The sequence below is a fragment of the Camellia sinensis genome, chromosome 5 (assembly GCF_055761805.1).
Source record: "Camellia sinensis isolate YWXY chromosome 5, ASM5576180v1, whole genome shotgun sequence".
In the NCBI taxonomy this organism is placed as follows: Eukaryota; Viridiplantae; Streptophyta; class Magnoliopsida; order Ericales; family Theaceae; genus Camellia; species Camellia sinensis.
In genome coordinates this window covers 53,911,257-53,933,821 of record NC_138965.1, presented here as the reverse complement: position 1 = coordinate 53,933,821, position 22,565 = coordinate 53,911,257, and the positions used below count along the sequence as shown (strand labels likewise).

At 34.6% G+C, this 22,565-nt stretch overlaps 1 protein-coding gene across 1 annotated transcript; it reads left to right on the top strand.

Annotated features, from left to right (window-relative positions):
- Positions 1-8,647: 8,647 nt before the first annotated feature.
- Positions 8,648-14,875, top strand: NAC070 (NAC domain containing protein 70). Its single transcript, XM_028219893.2, has 3 exons — positions 8,648-8,953; positions 11,667-11,944; positions 13,630-14,875. The coding sequence occupies exons 1-3, from the start codon at positions 8,791-8,793 to the stop codon at positions 14,395-14,397; spliced, it is 1,209 nt and encodes a 402-aa protein (XP_028075694.2). The 5' UTR covers positions 8,648-8,790; the 3' UTR covers positions 14,398-14,875.
- The last annotated feature ends 7,690 nt before the right edge of the window (positions 14,876-22,565 follow it).

The window sequence follows — 22,565 nt, the reverse complement described above, 5'->3', positions numbered from 1 at the left end:
AAACGTAACGTCACGTGTCACGTTACGTTTCACAAACTTAATGGGTTTTTATTTTTTTAAATTGAATGTGAAAATGTTGCTGGTTTATGTTAGTATCACGTTACGTTTCATATAAATATGATCTATGGCAACATTCAATTTAGGAAATTGAATGTTGCCATAGATCATAGGTGTCACGTTACGTTACGTTACGTTTATGTAGATATGATCTATGGTAACATGCAATTTCCTATTAGGAAATTGCATGTTACCATAGATCATAGGTGTCACGTTACATTTATGTAGGTGTCACGTTACGTTACGTTTATATAGATATGATTTATGATAACATTCAATTTCTTATATATGATTTTACTATTATTTATGATATTAACAACTAATATTGAGGGCAAATATGTCAACAAACTTCTCACAAGACTTATGAGAACATAAATTTTTTTAGTAGAACCATATGTAGCATAAGTCTCCCTAATAGGACTTATAAATAATTTTCTCTAATTTGTTTTTAATAAAAATATATGAAAATTATGATTTTGAGCATAAATCATTAGTTTTTAAGATAAGTATGATTTGATCATACAACTATCAATGTTCAACCGATCAATCTGATAGTCTCATAAATGATTTACCCAACAACCTAATTTTGAGATAGACATGAGGTGTGCCCATCAAGTTCTATCAATACCTACTCAACTTTTAATTGATAACTGGAATTTTATTTACACAACATAATTTCCTCCTTACATCATTTTCCTTGCACACTCATTAAAAAATTTGAAAATATTATTTTATCTCTTAAGACCTTTTATAATTCCAAAAATAATTTCATCCTTAATCTTTCTCTTCTCTTTACCCTCTTAATTTTGTAAATCCTAACCCACATTCACTATTATTTCCAACCACCCTAACCCCTTCCTTATCCTCTCCGCTGCCCCTATTCATTCTCCGACCACCGCAACACCTTTCTAGCATGTCCATTGGAATGAAAAATTACATTATGAGACCTTAATTTCCCCCCCCCCCCATGTATGTGCTTTGTTTGGTGAACTAAAGCCGAACTAATCCCACCAAATGGGCCAAATATTGATTAATTAGCCATGTATGATCATGAAAAACTTGAATTATTCGGTTATTGAAGCCCGAACAATCTCAATTTGTTCGATAAATCAGAACTAAAAGAGTTTCGAACTTACTTTTTTCAAATAATGCGAAACTACACCAAAATAATTGAAAATAATATCCAAACATCTTTCAAACACAAAAAATGTATATATTTATATTTATTATACATACATTTTAAATATAAACTTTATTTCTTTTTGTTTGTTATTTGTTATTGTTTATATGTGTGTGTATATATATATTGTAGGGACATATTTTAGGATTGTCCACGTGGCTGATGTAACAGTGAGAGCAGTGAAATGGTCACTCGAGTGAAGATGTGAGGTTCCCAGTATTTTTACTGTAGTTCTGCAAAAATTTTGAGACCTTCTATTTACCGCTCGAACAGTGGAAAGATCGCTTGAGCGATGTAAAATTCGCTCGAGTGGTCTATTCAGAATAGCAAAGTTAAAACGCAATCTAAACACATTTTTGGCTCACTTTTTCATACTCTTTATCTCTCTATCAACCTTTTTCGAAAACCCTAGCATCAAAACACTAGATTTCATCCATTATAGCAAGAATCCATCCTTGTGCCTTCATCATAGTTGTTAATATCGCCGAAAGCTACATTTTGAACCGAATAGATCGTGCTATTTCAGAAGTTCATCACTTGGGTCTTCATCTTTTACTCACAATCTTTGAGGTAGGGATATCTTTCCCCTTGTATATCTATAATTTGGTTTAAGAGTGTGAAAATCTTAAGGTGTGGGTGGATATTGAGATGGGTGATTATATATGTATATGTAAATGTATATGGATTTTGTGATGATAGTGAGTCTTGTTTGAAATTGATGAAGGATTGAGTATCTATCTATGGAAGATGGTGTAAAAAGACACTTAACAATGAAAATTAACACATAAGAGGAAAAATCCTAAATTTTATTGTGTAACCCTACAAGTTGTTCATGGATTATAACTTAAAGGAAATGAAATTGATGAGTAGAATTGAAGGGCCTTTGAGATTCCTCAAAATATGATAAAAGTGTTATTTTTGGAATGTGGTTTGTTGTGTTTTATGGTTTACCTGTACGAGAAGAATTGAGGTGCCCACTTGCTTGGTCATGTGAGGACAACAAATGTGGGAATGCATTGAGGTGTCCACTTGTCCAGTCGTGTGAGCACGACAAATGTTAAAGGATTGAGGTGTCCACTAGCCATCCGTGTGAGGACGAAAAAACGTGGAATTAAATATAGAGGCGTATGTTGTATGATAAAATTGAAGACATTGAACTCATGAGGATTGGTAGTAATCACACATATTTTAAATCAAATATTTATATACTTGGTTAAAATTATTTTCTACTGGGCAATCACTCATTCCTATCTAATCATTTTTCAAGACATGATGCGCCACCACCTTGCCAATGAAGAAGTGAATGACTTTCCATTTTTGACTTTAATGATTTTGTGAACTTTGAAATTGTAATTTAACTGTTGAACATCTATATCCTTATTATGGGAATTGGGTCTTCTTGTATTAAATTGTCATATTGTAATGAATAAACCTAATGGACAATGGTTTTTTTTTCTCTAACTTAGTGAACTATGAACTATAATATGTACTTTTGTGTTTTGAAATTTATAGTTCAATGAGAAAGAGAAATATTGAAATTCGAATTGTGTTGAATGTTACAACTGAGGTTGTAGTCGAGATGCCACGTGAAGGGACCGAGATGCCGAGATATGATGCTATCATATCAGAATCCGAGATATTCGAACAGAGAATAAAGATTCCTAGATGATATCAAGCTACCTGTTTGGATAGATATGAGACTCCTGAGAAGGTTTATCTTAATCTAAATAATGTGAGTTGTGATAGACGTAATCTCTGTAAAGGTTAGAGTCCTATGAAGTAAGACTTCTAGAGGACGAGGGAACTATTGACTATAAAAGTAAGGTACCCCATGGGTTTAAATATGTTTTACTTTGTGAGTACTGTGATTGAGTTGTTATCTTTGAGAGATAAGTTGACTGACTTGATTGTCGGGTACTTCGTGTATTTTATCACAAAAAAAAGAGGTCGATCCGATAACTGTAACTACTTCAATTTATTGCATTTTTCACCAAAAAAAAAAAAAAAAATGGACGACAAAAAAAATAAACCATAGATTTTTTTGATGATGAATGCAATAAATTGAATTAGTTACAGTTATAGGATCAACTTAAATTTTTTTTTTTTAGATGAAATACATGAAGTATCCGACAAAATGCACGATTTGAATCATTAAAACGAGATCTTTAGTGGACTCCACAAACTGAAACAACGCCTTCCAATCTAAATTCTAAACCGAACGAAATCCTCCTCCTTAACTAAAATATATTCTTTCCAAACGAGATCTCACCCTCCTCATTACTACTATTATTTTCACCCTCCTCATTACTAAAGTAAGAACTTTGCCATTTCAGTACCTTAGACTCTCATTGGGTGCTAACCCAAGTAGGAAAGCAACATGGAGACTTGTATTGGACAAGTTTAGAAGCAAATTAACAGGCTGGAAAAGGAAATTACTTTCATTTGCTGGGAGACTTACGTTAATTAAATCTGTTCTGTCCTCTCTGCCCATTTACTATTTGTCATTGTATAAGTTGCCTCAAGGGGTAGCTAGAGACCTGGATAAGATTCAGGCTTCTTTCCTCTGGGGTGGATCTGAATTGAAGAGGAAGGTTCACTTGGTAAAATAGAAGGAAGTAGCTAAACCAGTTGAGCAAGGGGGTTTGGGGGGTAAGGAGAGTTAAGGAGGTTAATGATTGCCTTTTGTTGAAATGGAGGTGGAGGTTTGGGGTTGAGAACAAAGCTTTGTGGAGGAGAGTCATTTGTAGCAAATATCGGTTAAAGGAGGGGAGTTGGAGCCCTCCTGCTAGCCCCATTAGCAGGTTTTCTAAAATGTGGAAAGATATATTATCAGGATCTAATCAGAGTGGCAATCTGCTGGAGTTTTTTCTGAATAACTGTAAGGTGAAAGTGGGGAATGGCTATAGAGTTAAGTTTTGGGTGGATAAAAGGTGTAACAACTTATGTCTCAAAGATGAATTCCCACTCTTGTATAGGTTGGTAAGTGAAAGAGGCGAGACTCTAGCTGCTATGTTGGAGAGGAAAGGGGATACTGGTGAGTGGGTGTTCCAGTTTAGAAGGGAATTGTATGATTGGAAAAGTTTGGAGGCAACCAGATTGAAAAACCAGCTCCAGGCAGGCTCAGTTATTAGGAACTCTGAAGAAGATACATTACTTTGGATGGCTTCAAAAACAGGAGTTTTTCGATTGAATCAGTGTACAGATTTATAGCAGATGGTCTTGGTAACTTCAGTCCAATCAGTAAAAGGATTTGGGTAAAACACATTCCACTTAGAGTTCAATTTTTTGGATGGCTTGCTTGGAAAGGAAAATTAAAGACTACAAAATTTCTTACCAGGATTGGTGTACTGCATGCTAATGCATCCTCAGTATGCTGCATGTGCAAATTTGGGGTTGAGTCAATTAACCATGTGTTATTGTCATGCCAAGTGGCTTGGAGTGTGTGGTCTGTAATACTAAAATGGTGGGATGTCCAAGGTGCTTTGCCAGATTCAGTGGAGGCTATTCTTGACTGGTGGGCAGGGGTGAGGTTTCGGAAAAATGTGAGGTTGATGTGGAAAGCTCCTCCTATGGTTGTTATGTGGTCTCTATGGAACCATCGCAATGAATGCTTATTTCGAGATGTTGCCCTATGTGGGGAGGGTATTTCTGATCTGATTAAGGTTAGAATGGCTGTCTGGTTTAAGGAGGTATTTAAGGATTGTAGGTTCTCTGTGCATGATTTCATTTTTAATCTTGAGCACATTAGATTTTGCTTGGGAGATGGAGCCAGGGGTGTTTCATGATGTCACTTAGTGAGCGTGGGTTGGTTGATATTTTTGTGGAGTCCGCTTTGATGCTATGCTATTAATCTGCTGCTATGCTATTAATCTGCTTCATCTAAGTTGATCTGACTAATCTACTTCAACTGATCTGTTATTCTAATTCATCTGAGCTGGAGGTTATTGTGCTTCAACTATTATTCTGTATGTTAATCTACTTCATCTGAGCTGCTCTGTTAGTCTGCTTCATCTGGTCTGTTAATCTTAGTCTACTCTATTAGCTGCTCTGTCATTCTGTCTTGTTCATTCTGGTAGAAGCTGGTATATTCAAGTCCCATGTAGAACATGAGAATGTATTCAGTGGTTTGGTTGCTATCTGGATGTCTTGTTTTTTATTGTTCTATGGCTTCTCTGCCCTCAAAGGTTTTTGGGCTACCTAATCTGGTTTGATCTGTGATTGCTGTGTCATTGCTGTGTGAATGATCAGAGATGATGCTGATTGATAATGTTAATACCTGCAGTATTCATACTGCTGTTTGAACAAAGGTGATGCTGGAAGGTTGTTCCAGCTCCATAGCTGTCTTCGGGGCTGCATAGTCTTGGCTTCTGGTTTCGTTCTGTTGTTTTTTTTTTCTTTGTTTGTTGGTTTCTCACCAACTAGGAGGTTAGAGCTTATTCTAGCTCCAAGCTCCTATTTATTGATGTCTCCCATTGTACTTTGTACGTGCTCTATCAATAAAGTTTTCTTTGCCGATCAAAAAAAAAAAATATAACCAAAGTTAAGGTTAGTGGATACTCCAGGAATTACTTCAACCAACAACGCGTGAAGTGAAAAGATGGAAATTTCATAGTACACACTCTTTATATGTATTTTATTATATATTTTTATGGTATGTTATATATTTTTTGATTAAAAATTAGGTATTTTTTTATAAGAATTACGATAATTTATGATTCAGAAATGATTTAACGCATTTCTATGATAGTATTACATATTTTGTAATATTGTTACACATTTTGTGATTAGAAGATATTTGAATAAAAAAAATGAAATTTTTTCCTACAAATCCCATCTTGAGGAATGGTGATCCATTTAGGGATGCCTCTATTTACACACCACATTCGATCTCAAGACACACCATTAATTAGTTATTTTTTATTACAATAATAACCTTATCTAAAATGACCAAAATGACGACAACTGAATACACACCTTAGTTGAATACACATCCAAACCCTAACCCTAGCCACCATTGCTGCAGTCGCCGCCATTTCACCGCCACTGCCTCGTCGCCCCTCTCCAGCTCTAACGAATCCCCATCACTACAAACCCTAGCCGCTGTTAACCCTTCCTCAACCCTACCACCTCATAGATGGCGAGAGTACAGATCGCGACATAGGCGCACACGTCCAATCCCCATCCCTCACACACCTCGTAGTCGAATCAAACCCTGGCAGCGCCCCAGCATTATACCTCATCTTGGCGTCCTTCCTACACTCCATTGCATACTTAACATGGTTCCTAAGCTCCCTTTGCAATTCAGCGACGAATCACAAAGCATCCTTTGTCAAAATCCTCACAAACTCTTCGTTGTATCGTCCCCTTATGTTGACGCCCTCCGCTACATCGTAGCTTGCTCCGACCATCTTCCTTGCCGCCGATGAAACATAACTATTAGTGCCAAGGCTCATCATCTTCTTGTTCTAAGTTGTGATAATACAACTAGTAGTATTTTCTGTTTTTTGAATGGTTGGTTTGGTTTGTGTGAAAGGTTGTGTAGTGTAGTACAGTGTTGTGATGTTAAGTATGGGATGGCAGAAATAAATAAATAAATATATATAGATAGGTTTTCTGAGATGTGTACTAAGTGGTGTGGGACTAAGGGCAAAAATGGAACGTTGTGGTGTGTGTTGAGAAAATTATGTTATTTCAAATTATTAAAAGTGTGAACTGAGTAGTGGTATGCCTTAAGACCAAATGTGGTGTGTAAATAGAGGCACCCTCCATTTAGTTCTAATAATTTTCTTATAGACCAATTAGTCTCATTGATTTTGGAAAGATAGATTTCATATGTTATTTGAAAATTGAATTTACAGTTATACTCTTATTTCTATTATGTTTCCTTTTTGTTTAGTTTTATTTTATTTATTTATTTTTTCTTTCGTGCTAGAAAGAAAAGATATACAATCTATATGAATCAAATTTGGGATGAATTCTTATATGAGAATCTTTTTTATAAAACATTTCGAAAGAAGTACAAAAATGACTTGAAATATGAAATTTTTAAATATTCCAAAAGGATGTGAGATTTTCAAACATTTCAAAAAGGAATACAAAAACTCCTTAATAAGGTTTGGACAAATATATAATTTTAAATTATAACACTCAAATGTAACACTAAAAAAAAAATTCTTAGTGTATTTTTTTTTTCTAAACGTAACACTAAAAAAAAAAACTCTTTAGTGTAACACTTCAATGTAACAATAAAAAAAAAAGATGTGAGATTCTTTAAACTACTAGAAAAGAATGTGTGATTCTTCGAACTATTCTAAAATGTGTACAAAAATTTATTAATAAGTTTTGGGCAAATGTATAATTTTAAACTGTGAGTGTTATGTTTGGAAAAAATACATTAAAATTTTTTTTAGTGTGTTACATTAGATTGTTAGTTTGAGATTACATTAATTGGAATGTTATGTTTGAAAAAAGTATACTAAGAAATTTTTTTTGTATGTTACATTAGAATGCTACGTTTAGGAAAAGTACATTAACGAGTTTTTTTTTGAAATGTTACGTTGTTACGTTTGGAAAAAGTAAACCAAGAAGTTTTTTAGTGTGTTACATTAAAGTGTTATGTTATTGGAGTGTTACATTGAGTTGTTATGTTTTTGTTTATAATGTGAGATTTGTTCTAAAAAGAGAAAAAATCTAAAGCCTCTATAATACAGATTAACCAAATATGTAATTTTACATTTGAAAAAACAATCCACTTTTATTCCTAAAAAATTATATCCAAACCTATAAGTGACTACTTTTTTGTGTCATTTCTATTTTAATGAGACTTTTAGATTCATAGAAAAAAAAAAAGAAAGGACTAAACTGTTTACAATATCACATTTTGGGAGATATTGATACTTCATCCAAAAAAAAATATGTACATTATTACAAAAATATGTGCGTAGCTTAATTTTTAAATTACAAATTATTATAACTTTTATAAAAAAATAAAAAATAAAAAATAAAAAAATTATAACATTTAATACAAAAATACGTAACGAAAAGTGTTTCCCTGAAATGATAGAGGCAGTTGCAGTGAAGGTCACGCTGTCAGAAGTGCGCGTAGAGATGTCGGCGTTACATACATGGAGCTGAAAAAGTAAAGCACTAAAAATTCTTCTCCATCCTCCTTGTTTAATATATAAATATATATATATATATATATCATTCATTCATGTTCATTCCTTGGACGTGCTTTTTACGATAGCTTTAAGCTTCTCCGGCGGCGTAGTCACCGGCCGTCAACTTTCTCACATTTCAACACCCTCCTCCTCCTCTCTCGGCCCTTGACTTCCACTGCATAGGCCTATCATAGGCCATCATGACTCATGAGATGAGATATATAAGCCTTTTCACAGCATCTAATGATTTCCCAACCCTTTGTTCCTTCCATATTATCAATATACCTTACCTATTTTCAACAACATCTCCAGAGAGAAAGAGAAAGAGAAAGAGATAGAGACGAGACTACTATAACTTGATCCAAGGTGAAGGTGAAGGTGAAGGCGAAGGCGATGGCTTCATCAAGTGGTGGTGTTCCCCCGGGTTTCAGGTTCCACCCGACCGACGAAGAGCTTCTTCACTACTACTTGAAGAAGAAGGTTACATTTCAAAAGTTTGACATGGAGGTCATCAGAGAGGTTGATTTGAATAAGATTGAGCCATGGGACCTCCAAGGTAAACTTACTTACTTACTACTACTAATTTACTCACCTCACCTGCTAATTTAAACCCTAATTACACTAGAAAAAAAATTATAGATAGTTGTTATAATTGGCGAATTCTTTGGTTCAATTCTTATAAAGTTACTATTTATTTTCCAGCAATGCTAGGTATCATGAAAATTTTGTCATGAAAATAATCATGAAAGCTTTGTAACTTTTGGATTACACTTAGAATAAAGCACCACACACTAATCAAGGTAATCTAAGGATCATAAATTTTTCATGATCATTTTCATGACAAAATTTTCATGATTCCTAACTTTTCTCTTTATTTTCAAATAGAATTTGATTCAATTAAAAAAGTAATGATCAAATAAAATAGAAAAAAAATTCAAATTTTATTCTGATTTAAAAAGGATTTCGTTTTTGAATAAATTTACATAACATAGTTCTTATCTGAAAAGTATAAACAAACGTAGATAAACTTGTAGTAGTCACAACTTTATTACTTTCAGTTTTTTTTTGCACTATCTCTTTCTTTATTATTAACACAATAATATGAGAAAAACTCTCTACTTTGAAATATATATATATCTGTCGATCAAAAAAAGAAATATATACATCTGGTATAAAAGTGATTTGAAAATAAAATATATAGTACAGTGGACCATACAGGAATCAATTTACTTTACACATTTAAAAAAAAAAAAAATTCTAAACATATAGTATTACTACAATAATGTTTGATTTTTCAGTTAAAAAAAGTGGTATTGATATGTTTATATATATTTCTATATCCATAAATTATCATAATTTTCTTTTCTAGCATCCAAACACATGTAGAGAACATAAGATAAATAATAAAGTAACTCTTCTTTTAACAGTTTAAGTTTTTAGATAAATCGGTGTCAAAAATTCAATATAGTGTTAGACCATGCAATAGATCTTGTGTTCAAATCTCACTGCTTATTCGATAAATAAATATGTTTGTATGTGCTTGGCTTGCTATAAAGAAAATTCTGACTACACGTGAGGATGCTTAAATTTTTAAATAAGTTGGTAAGGTGCTAATTTTTATTTTATTTTATTTTATTTTTTGTTGTAAATATCACTTAGTAATTAGGCAAATATCAAAAAAAAAAAAAAAAAAAAGAGAGAGAGAGAGAGAGAGAGAGAGAGAGAGAGAGAGAGAAAAAGAGGCAAATATCTATGAATTAAGATTGTTTGTAATAATTTTTTAATAATGGTTTAAGAAACCCTTAAACCACCTAATTGACTGCGTTTTGGGGCTTAAACAACTATCCCTTTTTGCCCTTTTACTTCAAGAACAAATTTATCATGAATTAAAATTTGCATATGCAAAGGAAATCTTTCTATTTCATCATGCACATCATTCATGGTGTAGTTATACACAAGTTGCACTATGCATCATGTAAAACATGTCTCAGTCTCATATATATTATTGAAACACAAACACATTATAAAGTTGATGTCCCACAGATGTGACAACCCGTAGTATCTTACTGTGTTTAATTATTATTGGATAAGCCTATTCATTTTAATTATATGTAACATCATAATTAGAATTGAATTATACGTATTTAACTTTCAGTCCTTTATTTTTTAATGGCTCCATTTTTATTGGAGCCTCCAATTTAGAGGATACATGCATGCTATAGAATTCAAAATTTGTAATTCATAAAGTACACCATTGGAAAATAACGCATGTCGTTACTTGAAAACCCCACTTTTTTGATTTTGTTTTTGTGGGCCAGAAGTTATGCTTAATTGATTTATTTTTACACTCTATGGATGCCTTTCATATAATAATATTACTAGCCTATCACAGCCTATCACCCGTACTATGTACGGGATAATTATAGATATTTATATTTGTTTTAGATTTTTTTTTTAATATATAAATTATGTTTTTTAAGATTTTTTATAAAAATAATTTAACAATCTCATCACTAACCATAGTGTATGAGACAAGTTGAAAAGGGTACTGCAGTAACTATACACGGATTGTATCTATAATTATTTGTATGAGGGGATTTTAAATGCTGATCAGAAAATTTTGACCAAATCAATAAATGCAGGCATGTGGAAAGACATGTGGATTGAAAAAAGTTAATAAATGCTGATCAGGAGATTTTGACTAAATCAATAAATGCTGAGTTTTTTTTTTTAAAAAATAAAAAATTTAGAAAATTCAAATTGAGATATTGAAACTCTCACAGACCTTGGGGTTAAAAATCTCTTTTGCTTAATATATAGTATAGATTACTTAAAATAACCTTAGATTCATTTTAAAATACTTTTGATGAAGATTTACTACAAAATTACAATTTCATTAAAGAACTTAAAATAATACCAAAAAAAAAAAAAAAAGGGAAGAGAGTACCATCTCTCAACAAAAGAGAAGTAGACACAAAGTAACATATCTTAACCCAAAAAAGCAATATATATATATATATATATCATACACTTCTATCCAATCGGAAAGGTTTTGAAACAATACAATCTTCTCCCTTGCAAGTTTGCATTTTGCAACTTCTGATTATAATGCACTCTACTGGATCCTTCATTTCTTCTCAATCTTTTTGAAAACATTTAATATCCTTCATTTCTTCTCAATCTTTTTGAAAACATTTAATATGCTACTTACGTAAGTTTAAATATTGGTCTTAATTATTATTTTATGCTCTTTATACATGTATATACAGAGAGATGTAAAATAGGTTCGACACCACAGAATGAGTGGTACTTCTTTAGCCACAAGGATAGAAAGTACCCGACAGGTTCAAGGACAAATAGGGCAACAAATGTCGGGTTTTGGAAGGCAACTGGGAGGGATAAATGCATAAGGAATAGCTTCAAGAAGATTGGTATGAGGAAAACCCTCGTTTTCTATCGAGGAAGAGCTCCCCATGGCCAGAAGACTGATTGGATCATGCATGAGTACCGGCTTGAAGATGGTGATGACAGCCAAGACAGCCCTAGTGTAAGAAATCCAATTCTCTCTCTCTCTCTCTTATGAATTGATTGCCATTATGGCTTATATATAGTGATAAGTGTTCTCTTCTAGGTTGCTGTCTTGACTAGGTTGCTGTCTCTGTTGGTTTCTCACCAACAGGGTCTTGCTGGTTTGGTGCTGCCATGTGATGGCTTGCATCGTCCCTCTTTTTTTGTTGATGTTCTATTCCTTTATGTAAGGTTTTCCATCATCAATAAAGGTTCTTTGTTGTTGATAAAAAAAAAGTGTTCTCTTCTAGTAAGAATAAGACCCCATCTCAAGACAAGATTTGTCTTGCGGTTCTCTTTTTTGATTGGTTTAGATTTTCCTATTAGATAAACTTTCCTAATGGATAGCATTGATATAGTAAGATTATCTCAACATACAAGCTAGTTTGAAAGTCAACCCAAAATCGACAAACTAAATAACTGGATCTATGCTCTTTAAGAGGCAATTGATCTACAACCCCTTGAACTTTAACGGGTTAAAAAGATAAATATTTTAGTGCATTTTGATATTCTAAGTTTGGGACTAACAATCTTATTGCCCAATCCCTTTGGGCGACCTCAAAATATTAGAGTAGTATCGTGGGATATCATGATTTTGACTGCAATGAGAGCGCTCGTTATGAATAGAGGTATGATTTTCTGACTAACGACTAAGGGAAAATTTTAAAAGTTGGTGCCTCCAATTTTTCTCTTCTTTTTATTTGACTACATGTGTGTAATTTTTTTTTCAACTTTAGAACAACAAACACCAAGTATGCATGCAATAATTTTAGAATGATCATGTTTTTCTAATTAAATTTTATTTATGTGGCAGAACATCCACCATCATTGATACAATGTCTTTCATAAATTTTCTTAATGTCCAGTCATATTGAATACATATCAAATGATAATTAAAATGTGATTGCTCTTATAATGTTGACCTGCAAAAGCTTTCAATGCATGAACCCAGATGCAAAGCATACCCATTCAATCTTTATATATAAATAAGCATGGAGCGAAGAGTTAGACTTGGGCAATAAAGACTACCGGTTTACGCACCCAACCTTGTAAAAACGTAAATGGTTCAGAGCCATATATATATATATATATATATATATATCTATATATGAATAATATGATCATCAAATAAAGGGTAAGCATTGACATCAAATAATACGCACCCAACCTAGTTGGGATTATGGAGCTATGATGCTTAATGCACTTCCCAATTTTGTTAATGTATCTTTGCAAGTCGTTTGTTTTTTCATCAATAAAACTTTTTTTGCTAATCAAAAAATAAAGGTAAGCATTTTTTTTTTATCGGTAAAAAAATCTTTATTGATGAAAACATACAAGGTATGATAAGATATATTAATAAAGAGGAGTTTGGAGTTAAGACAAAGCTCTCAGCGCTAGTTGGTGAGGAACCAACAAAAGGAAAGCATGAAATGCTGCCACAAAATAAAGGTAAGCATTGACATCTCATAATGTGAAAAGTGAGAAATTATTTGAGTACATAAATGGGCCAAATATAGGATGATGACGAGGCTAATTAACATACTAGGCAATTACTATACCAATTTATATAAACTCGCACCCTCTCTCTCCAATTAACAATAAGCATCACAAGATGGTTTTAAATGGAGTACGCTTCTCATGATCATGCATGCATTTTATTTGCAGGAGGATGGGTGGGTGGTTTGTAGAGTGTTCAAGAAGAAGAACTTATTCAAGATTGGAAATGAAGGAGGAGGAGGAGCTAATAGTATTAGTATAGCCCCAGATCAGCTCAACAATGACTCAAATGCGCCGAATCAGATTCAGCCCCGTACCTTCTTTACACATAGGCACAGCAGAGACGATTTGTATCTACTACACCAACAGCAGCAGCAACAGCAGCACACACATGTACATGGAAGCCAACAAACCTTTGATCTATACAAGTCTGAGCTTGCCCTTAACTATTCTCACAACCCCATCCACATCCCTATTTCGGTACCTTATCCTTCCCATCACCATCTTCAAGCCCAGAATTTTATCCCCCCTCCAACCCATAAGTCGATGGGCTACGTTGATTACTCAACTCTTCCTTCAGATTCACCAATAATGCTAAAACAACTAATGTCAAACCCTAGAGATTGTGAAAGTGGTGGGAGTGAGAACCTTCAGTACCAAGCTAGCGAGCCAGGGTTAGAGGTTGGGACATGTGAAGGTTCATCTCAAAATATGATTGCTGTTGCTGGGCCTGGAAGAGATGATAATTTGAATGAATGGGGATTAATGCTCGATAGACTTGTAACTACTACTCCTCATCTTGGTCATGACGAAGGCTCATCCAAAGGTGTGAGGTTTGAGGATGCAAATGCATCATCATCATCATCAATGCACCACCAAATGAATCAACAACTACCATTGCGTGGAGAGATGGATTTTTGGGGTTATGGAAAGTAGTATTGACCGTGCTTTCTAGAATATAATGGACTAGAGTAGTAGTTTCCATAGCATATCCATGCCTGATGGCTCTAATCACATAAAACTAGTTCACAATCATCATTCAACAAAATTTATATATAAAAATATTATACCAAATGATATAGCCCATTCATATCCACTCATAGAAAATAAAAATACCCACCACTGTAGTTAATAATTGCAAAATCAATCACTGCCACATCATTCTATAAGCGTTTTTCTTTTCTTTCCTTTTTCTAAGAATTCTGTATGTTTTAGCACATTACTAATATTATTTGTTGCGTAGTTCAAGCCATTTTATTTCATTTATATTACAAAAGTTCACTGCTTGTGTTCTTTGTCTAATAGACTTGGTAACAACACAACCAAATGGAAAGGAGACAATGAGCCAAATGGGTGACATCCAAACAAAATTTATGTACAAAAATCTTGAATAAGAATGGTGTAAATTTATTTAGATCAATTTGTTGAAGAAATAGTAAGTGCATCATTGTGTTTCATATTGGTAAAAATATCACTACAATATTGTTCTCTATGAATTGTATAAAAAGTTGTATTTTAACATTTTCCAAGTCAAATACACCCCCCTTCCCCCTCCTCTCTTCTCTGTTACATACTCATACATATTTAATATACTATGTTCAATCTACTTGTAAAATTAATGATCACAACCCAAACCAGGTATGATTGGGCTACAACCTTTAGCTCAAGATACACCTAAACCAAATAACTTGGTATATATACAAGTGAACGGATAACCTATTTAATAAAATAACAAGGACGACCGACACAATGGTTTACAGTCTAATGTGACAAATAAACCAACGCTCAATCTAGTGACATTCCAAAATGTAAAATTGGAAAAACTAATCCTAACCAACTTAAAAAATATGTTATGTGGGACACAAACAACTTATGAAAGAAATTGGAACAATAATGTATACTAAATGCCAAAATTCAAAGGCCAATTAAAGATTACATAGGATAGATGATGTACACTCAAATTTATTATCCGCAAAATAAAGACAAAAAATAAAGTAACAAATATAAATTTATTAATTTAAATAATGCGAGTACAATCTCTGATGATTTTTCTAATAAAAGAAAATAATCATCTGATTCTTCTCTTAAAAAAATTGATTCGAGTGCTTGACATCTTGTTCCCGAATCAAATGGTGATATCTTCTCCAAGTATTGTGAAGAAGATGACAAATTTGTAGATTTTTGACTTGAGGGCTTGATCACTTTATTCTCAAACCAGATTTCCAAAATCTTTGTCAATTTAATAGAAGACACTAAATTTGTTAGTTTCACGATAAACTTTGATTTGATCCTCCGAGCTTTATGCTTTATGGAGATTGACAGGCTTTGGCGAAAAGACCTTCAGAGCTTTAGAGACTTGAATCTAATGGAGCTTTCTTTCTTGGTTTGATTTAGATTTTTCCTTCTACATGATTTGTATATGTAGAATTGTGTGTAAAATTGTATATATAATGGGAATTGCTAAATGTCCATACCTTTCTTCTTAGGACCCCCTAATAAAAAGAAGAGAATTATTTTCTATATCTTTATAGGAACAAATACGTGCATATATAGTAGTACAAAGAGAGAGTTATGGAAGCTATTCTAGACTGTGCACTTTCTAAGGCTAATATCTTGGTTGACCCTTGAAATAAGGGATTCCAAAATAAACTAATCCTATAATTTCTCCAATTATCTCTTCATTGACAACTCATGCCAACATTCCCCTCAAGTTGGTGCATAAATATCTCCAATGCCCAACTTGTCAAGTGAGTTGTAAAAAGTTTTGCTAGATAGAGCCTTTGTAAGTATATGTGCCAGTTGGTCTTTAGATTTAACAAATGGTAATTGAATTATCTTGGCTTCAAGATTCTGTTTGATGAAATGTCAACCGACTTTAACGTGTTTAGTATGATCATGCTAGATTGGGGAGTTATATATGTATAAAGGATATCAAACCGATATACTTTTTGTTATGTACCTTAGGATTGCAGACAGGAAACAGATGAAGAAAGGCAAGGTTGATTGATCCATGTGTTGAAACAGAGAGGAAGACAGAGAGGGTGGAGAAAGGAAGCAAATACAAGAGTTTTCACAATATTTGTGGATGAACTACCAAGCTCAATGAATCTGAAGAGGTTGTTTGACATATTCAGGAAGTTTGGAGTAGTGAAAGATGTTTACATTCCGTAGAAGAGAAGGAAAGTGAGGAATGCTAGATTTGCTTTCGTCACATCTGACTGTGCAGTGGTAGTCGAAGTAGCAGTGCAAAAGGCCAATGGGATACGGGTGGTCGACAAGAGACTCAAAGTAAAGCATATAGATTATGCTAAGGGGAAACCTGAGGAGAATGGATACCATCAACCCAAACCAAAAGATTCTTTCATTAATGGAATGAGTGGAAGTAGTGTTTGGAAACTAGTAACAGGGTTTAGATCTTATGCAGAGGTTACTAAGAGCACTAGCAACATGGGAGGAGGAATTGTTACAATCAAGGCAGAGGAAATATGGAATAGGTGGTTATATGACAGTGTTGTGGTGCACCTTAAACCAACATTTGCCAACATTAAACATAAAGAAGAAATTTAGGAGAGGGACATGAAGAATGTATTGGTGAGGGATGGTGGGGGTAGGGATGTATTGAAAACTTTTAAATCCAAAGAGGAAAGGAAAGCAAAATTGGAGAACATAAAGGTGTGGGTAGAGGACTGGTGTGAGGAAATAGTGGAGTGAGAACCTGAGCTGGTTATAGTGAAAGAACGTAAGGTATGGTTATGTTGCTATGGATTACCTTGGAATCTATGGAATAAAACCATATTGAATAGAATTGGTAATCTTTGGGGGGAAGTGATCTGTATTGAAGGAGATTTTTGCAACCCAGTATAATTCGAGTATACAAAAATTTAAATAGTAACTAGCTATATGGAGCCAATCAATAAAGCCATTAATTTAGAATGTAACGGTACTTTTCATTCTGTGAGAGTGTGGGAACAACATTCAGGGGTAATAAAAATCATGGTAGGGAGTTGCAAGTGTAATAAGAAGTATGGTGGGGAAGAGAATTGCAGTTCAAACATAGGTGAGAAGATTGCAGATGGGAAAAATGTCAGAGATGAGGATCAAGATAATAATGACTAGGATGAAGAGTCAACACGTAAGATGGACCAGATTGAGGAGGTGTCAATAGGGGATGTGACATGTGGAAAAAGGAATAGTGATGAGGTGGATAAGGAGTTACCTGGGAGAACTGAAATGGTGGTGGTAGAGTCTATTGGTAATGAGCTCGAGGGAGGACAGAAGGTATTATGAAGGTAGTTGGGAACATAAACAATAGCTCTGTGATGGAATGCCAGAAGTGTGATGATCAGGTTGTCACGCCAGGTTTTGTAAGAAGCCTATGTGGTTCAAGTTTACTAAAACCTGGGGTGGAATTAAAAGTGGAGTTGGGCCGTAGTAATGAGGTGGGCCTTACAGGTGGGTTGGACAACATGATAAAATGGGTGGTGGTGCAAGACTTGGGTTTGAAGTTTGATGTACAATGTGGTCCTCAAAGTGTATTAGGGCCTATGATATTTAGTTCGGATATGTCACAGACCCATGAAGGTGGAGTATGTTGAAGACTGGAGAAATAGGAAAAAAAAAAAATAGGGAAATCAAATGGAAAAAAGATAAATGAGACGAAGACGGTTTACCTGGCAAAAAGATATGGCTACAAAGGAGCCACATCAAGTTAAATAGGTCCAAAAGGGGCACTATGGAGAACAACAGTTGCACCAAAAATGTACTTAAAGAGGCTTATGCAACTTTACAAATTGGGAAATTATTGGGAGTAAAATGCAAAGGTAATGAAGATGGGGTGTTATAAAAAAATTGGATCTAGAGGCAAAGGATAAAGAAAGAATGGGAGGGACACTGATGCTGCAAGTTAAAATGTAGATATTGGGGGGCTGGGTTAAGTGTCAATGTTCAATGATAAAGATACTATCATGGAATGTGACAGAATTGGGTAGGAAGGAAAAAATGAATAAAATTAAAAGCATGATGAAAGCTAGAGGAGCTGACATTGCATTGTTTCAGGAGACAAAGAAAGCATCTATGTCAGAAAAGGAGGTGAGGGAATTATGGGATAGGGAGAGGATGGATTTCATGACAATGGATGTTGAAGGAACTGCAGGTGGTTTATTATGTATATGGGATCTAGGAGTGCTCCTGGTCTCAAGATGTTGCTGCAGTAGAAGATTCATTCTTTTATCAGGTACTTTATTCTTTTCTTTTGATTGTGTTATAGTAAATTTATATGCACCCAATGCAGTGGGACAAAGAGGGAAATTATGGGAGAGTCTGTTGAAGTTAAAGGAGGAGTTCCCTAATCCTTGGTGCTTGGGGATTGACTTCAATGAAATCAGAAACATTGGTGAGAGAAAAAGGGTGTTCTAGAAGGGATAAGGGTATAAAGGAGCTGAATGAATTCATTGATAAAAGTGAGGTGAATGATCTACCCCAGTTAGGTAGAAGATATACATGGTGCAACTCAAGGGAATGGGGAAAAATGGAGCAGAATTGACAGGGTATTAGTGGAACCAAAATGGTTGGAATCATTTAATCGAAAGTTGTAGGGGTTACTTAGAGCATTGTCTGATCATAGCCCTTTATTATTGATAGAGGATGAGAGAGATTGGGGCCCCAGGCCCTTTAGGTTTTTAAATGCATGGACACTACATCCAAATTTCTTACCTTTTGTGGAAAAGTTGTGGAAGGAGCATGATGTTGAGGGATGGGCTGGATTCAGATTATTTAAGAAGATGACAAAGTTCAAGCTATTTCTGAAATAGTGGAATAGTGAAGTATTTGGAAATGTAAATACTAAACTGAAGCAAGCAAAGGATGAGTTGCATAAGATTGATCTGGTAGTAGAGGAAAGAGAGCTTGAAGAGGCAGAAAAAGCTAGAAGAAGAGAGGTTAGTGATGAAATTTGCAGACTGTATAGAATGGTGGGGTGGATGTGGCTTCAAAAATCAAGACTGAATTGGGGCTTAAAGGAAAACAAAAATTCAAGACATTTCCATGTGGTAGTCAATTGTAGATAGGGGAGAAATGAGATAAACTCATTATCTATAGGAGATGAGGTTTTTGAAGATCCAAATAAAATAAAGCAAGAGGTTCAAGTATATTTTCAAAGACAATTCACAGAAGAGTGGAGATCGAGACCTGTTTTGGAGGGATCATTCAAGTCAGTAAGGAACAACCCATTTTGTTGAGGCAGAGATAAGGTGTGCTGTCAAGGATTGTGATGGCAATAAGGCTCCAGGCCTAGATGGGTTTAACTTGGCATGTATCCAAAAGATGTAGAAGGTAATGAAGAGTGATGTGGTCAATTTTTTGAGTGAATTTCATAAAAATAGTAAGTTGGTTAAAGGGATCAATAGTTCTTTTATCACTTTGGTCCTTAAGAAGGAGAATCCGGTGGGTTTAGTTGATTATAGACCAATTAGTTTGGTTGGCTCATTGTATAAAATTCTCTCTAAGGTACTATCTTCTAGGTTGAAGGCAGTGCTACCTCAAATTATAAGTGAAAATCAATCAGCATTCCTAGGAGGTAGGAACACATTAGATGGTGTTTTGGTGGCAAATGAGGTTGTGGAAGGTTGGAAGAAATTTAGGAAAAGAGGTTTGATCATAGAGCTAGGTTTTGAGAAAGCCTATGACTTATTGAATTGGGATTTTTTTGTTGCCAATGATGACAAATTTTGGGTTTGGAGGAAAGTGGGTGGAATGGATTAAGGAGTGTATTACCTCTTCTAGATTATATGTACTTGTTAATGGAGCACCAACTGGAGAATTTAGTCCACAAAGAGGGCTCAAACAAGGGGTTCGCTATCCCCTTTTCTGTTCAATATAGTAGCAGAGGGATTAAGCATATTACTGTCAAGAGCTTTGGATATAGAGTTGATAAAAGGGATAAAGATTGGCTCAAGTGGGGTAGTTCTGACTCACTTACATTTTGCAGATGACTCCATATTATTGTGTGAAGCTAATGTTTTAGAAGTTATAAATTTGAAGAGAATATTGAGGTGCTTTGAAATACTGTCAGGTCTGAAGATAAACTATCACAAAAGTGTAGTGAGTGGAGCGGGAGTTCCAGTTGAATCTATGAATGAGTTTGTATTAGTGCTAAATTGCAAAGTGAAAAGTTTGCCAATTAAGTGCCTTGGATTACCATTGGGTGTTAACCCAAGTAGAAAAGCAACTTGGAGACCTGTTTTAGACAAAGTCAGAAGTAAACTGGTAGGTTGGAAAAATGAGATTACTCTTATTTGTAAGGAGGTTGACTTTGATAAAATTTGTACTCTCTTCTATGCCCATGTATTATCTGTCATTGTATAAAATGCCACAAGGGGTTGTAAAAGAGCTGGACAAGCTTCAGGCCTCATTCCTCTGGGGTGGGTCTGAATTAAGAAAAAAAGTTCACCTAGTATAAAATGGAAGGAAGTCTCCAAACTTGTTGAGCAATGAGGATAGGGGGTTAGGAGAGTTAATGATGTCAATGTTTGCCTTTTATTGAAATGGTATTAGAGGTTTGGAGTTGAGAGCAAAGCACTATGGAAAAGAGTCATATGCAGCAAATACATGGTAGATAAGAGGAATTGGCGGCCTCCATTCAGCTCTAACAACAGGTGTTCAAAAATTTGGAAGGATACAGTGAAAGGCATTGAACAGAATAATAGCCTTATGAAGTTTTTTTCTGGAAAATTGTAGGTTAAAAGTGGATAATGGCCATAGAGTGAAGTTTTGGATTGATAAATGGTGTGTAAATTTAAGTTTTAAAGATGAGTTCCCACTTTTATATAGATTGGTAGTAAATAAGGGAGCGTCTTTATCTGCAATGTTGGAAAGGAAGAAGGATACATGTGAGTGGTCACTCCAATTCAGAAGGGAGCTATATGATTGGGAAAGTACGGAGGTTACCAGATTGATAGGATATCTAGAGGCAGATCCTGCTATCAGGTCATTCTCCGAATATACAATGGTTTGGGAGGCTTCAAAAATAGGAAGGTTTACAGTTGAATCAGTGTATAAATTTATGGCATGTGGTTTTGGCAGCTATAGTGTAACTAGCAAAAGGGTGTGGGTGAAGTACATTTCTCCTAGAGTTCAATTTTTTTGGTGGCTTGCTTGGAAAGATAGACTTAAAACATCAGACTTTCTTCTCCGGAGTAGTGTTCTTAATGCAAATGCATCAACCCTCTGCATTCTGTGCAAATTTGTGGATGAGTCACTTAATCATGTGGCTTGGAGAGTGTGGTCAGAAATACTAAATTGGTGGGATGTACAATGTGCATTGCCAGATATAGTGGAGGCTATTCTTAACTGGTGGGCAGGGGTTATGCTCAGCAAAAAGAAGAGGATGATATAGGAAGTTATTCCTATAACAGTACTATGATCCTTGTGGAAACATCGTAATGAATGCTTGTTTAGGGATGTTGTCCCAAATGTGGAAGGTGTGTGTGATCTGATAAAGTTTAGAATGGATGTGTGGTTCAAGGAAGTGTTTAAAGATCATAAATTCACAGTGCATGATTTTATTTTCAAGTTGAAGCATATTAGATTTTGTTTGGGTGGTGGTACGAGGGAAGTGCTTTAAGGATGCTTGGTTTTGGGGTGTCCTGTTGTTGGTATAATCCATCATGTTCAGTGGGGGCCTATGCAGTGTGATCTTCAATGGCTGGATGGGCTAATGAAGTTGAATCTTTGTGGAGTTTATCATTGATAATTCTGTTGCTGTTGATATTGCTGTGTGATCTACTAGGATTTGGGTGGTTATTATGGCAATGTGTTTGGGTGGTTTATTTGCCTAGTTGTTTTTTTGAAATTTGTTGAGGTAGTAATATGTGTTGGTATCTCTCCAACTTTTGTGGCTTGAACTTGCACATGATTGGGTGGTCCTCTTAGTGCCAACCTAGTTGGGATTAAGAGGTTCACTATGATGCTTATTGCTCTTGCCTTGCTTTATTGATGTATTTATGTGTATTGCATTTTGTTTTCATCAATAAAGTTTATTTTATTTTGCTGATAAAAAAAAAAATGCTAGACTGGGTTATGAGAAATATCAATGGCTGCCTTTTTGT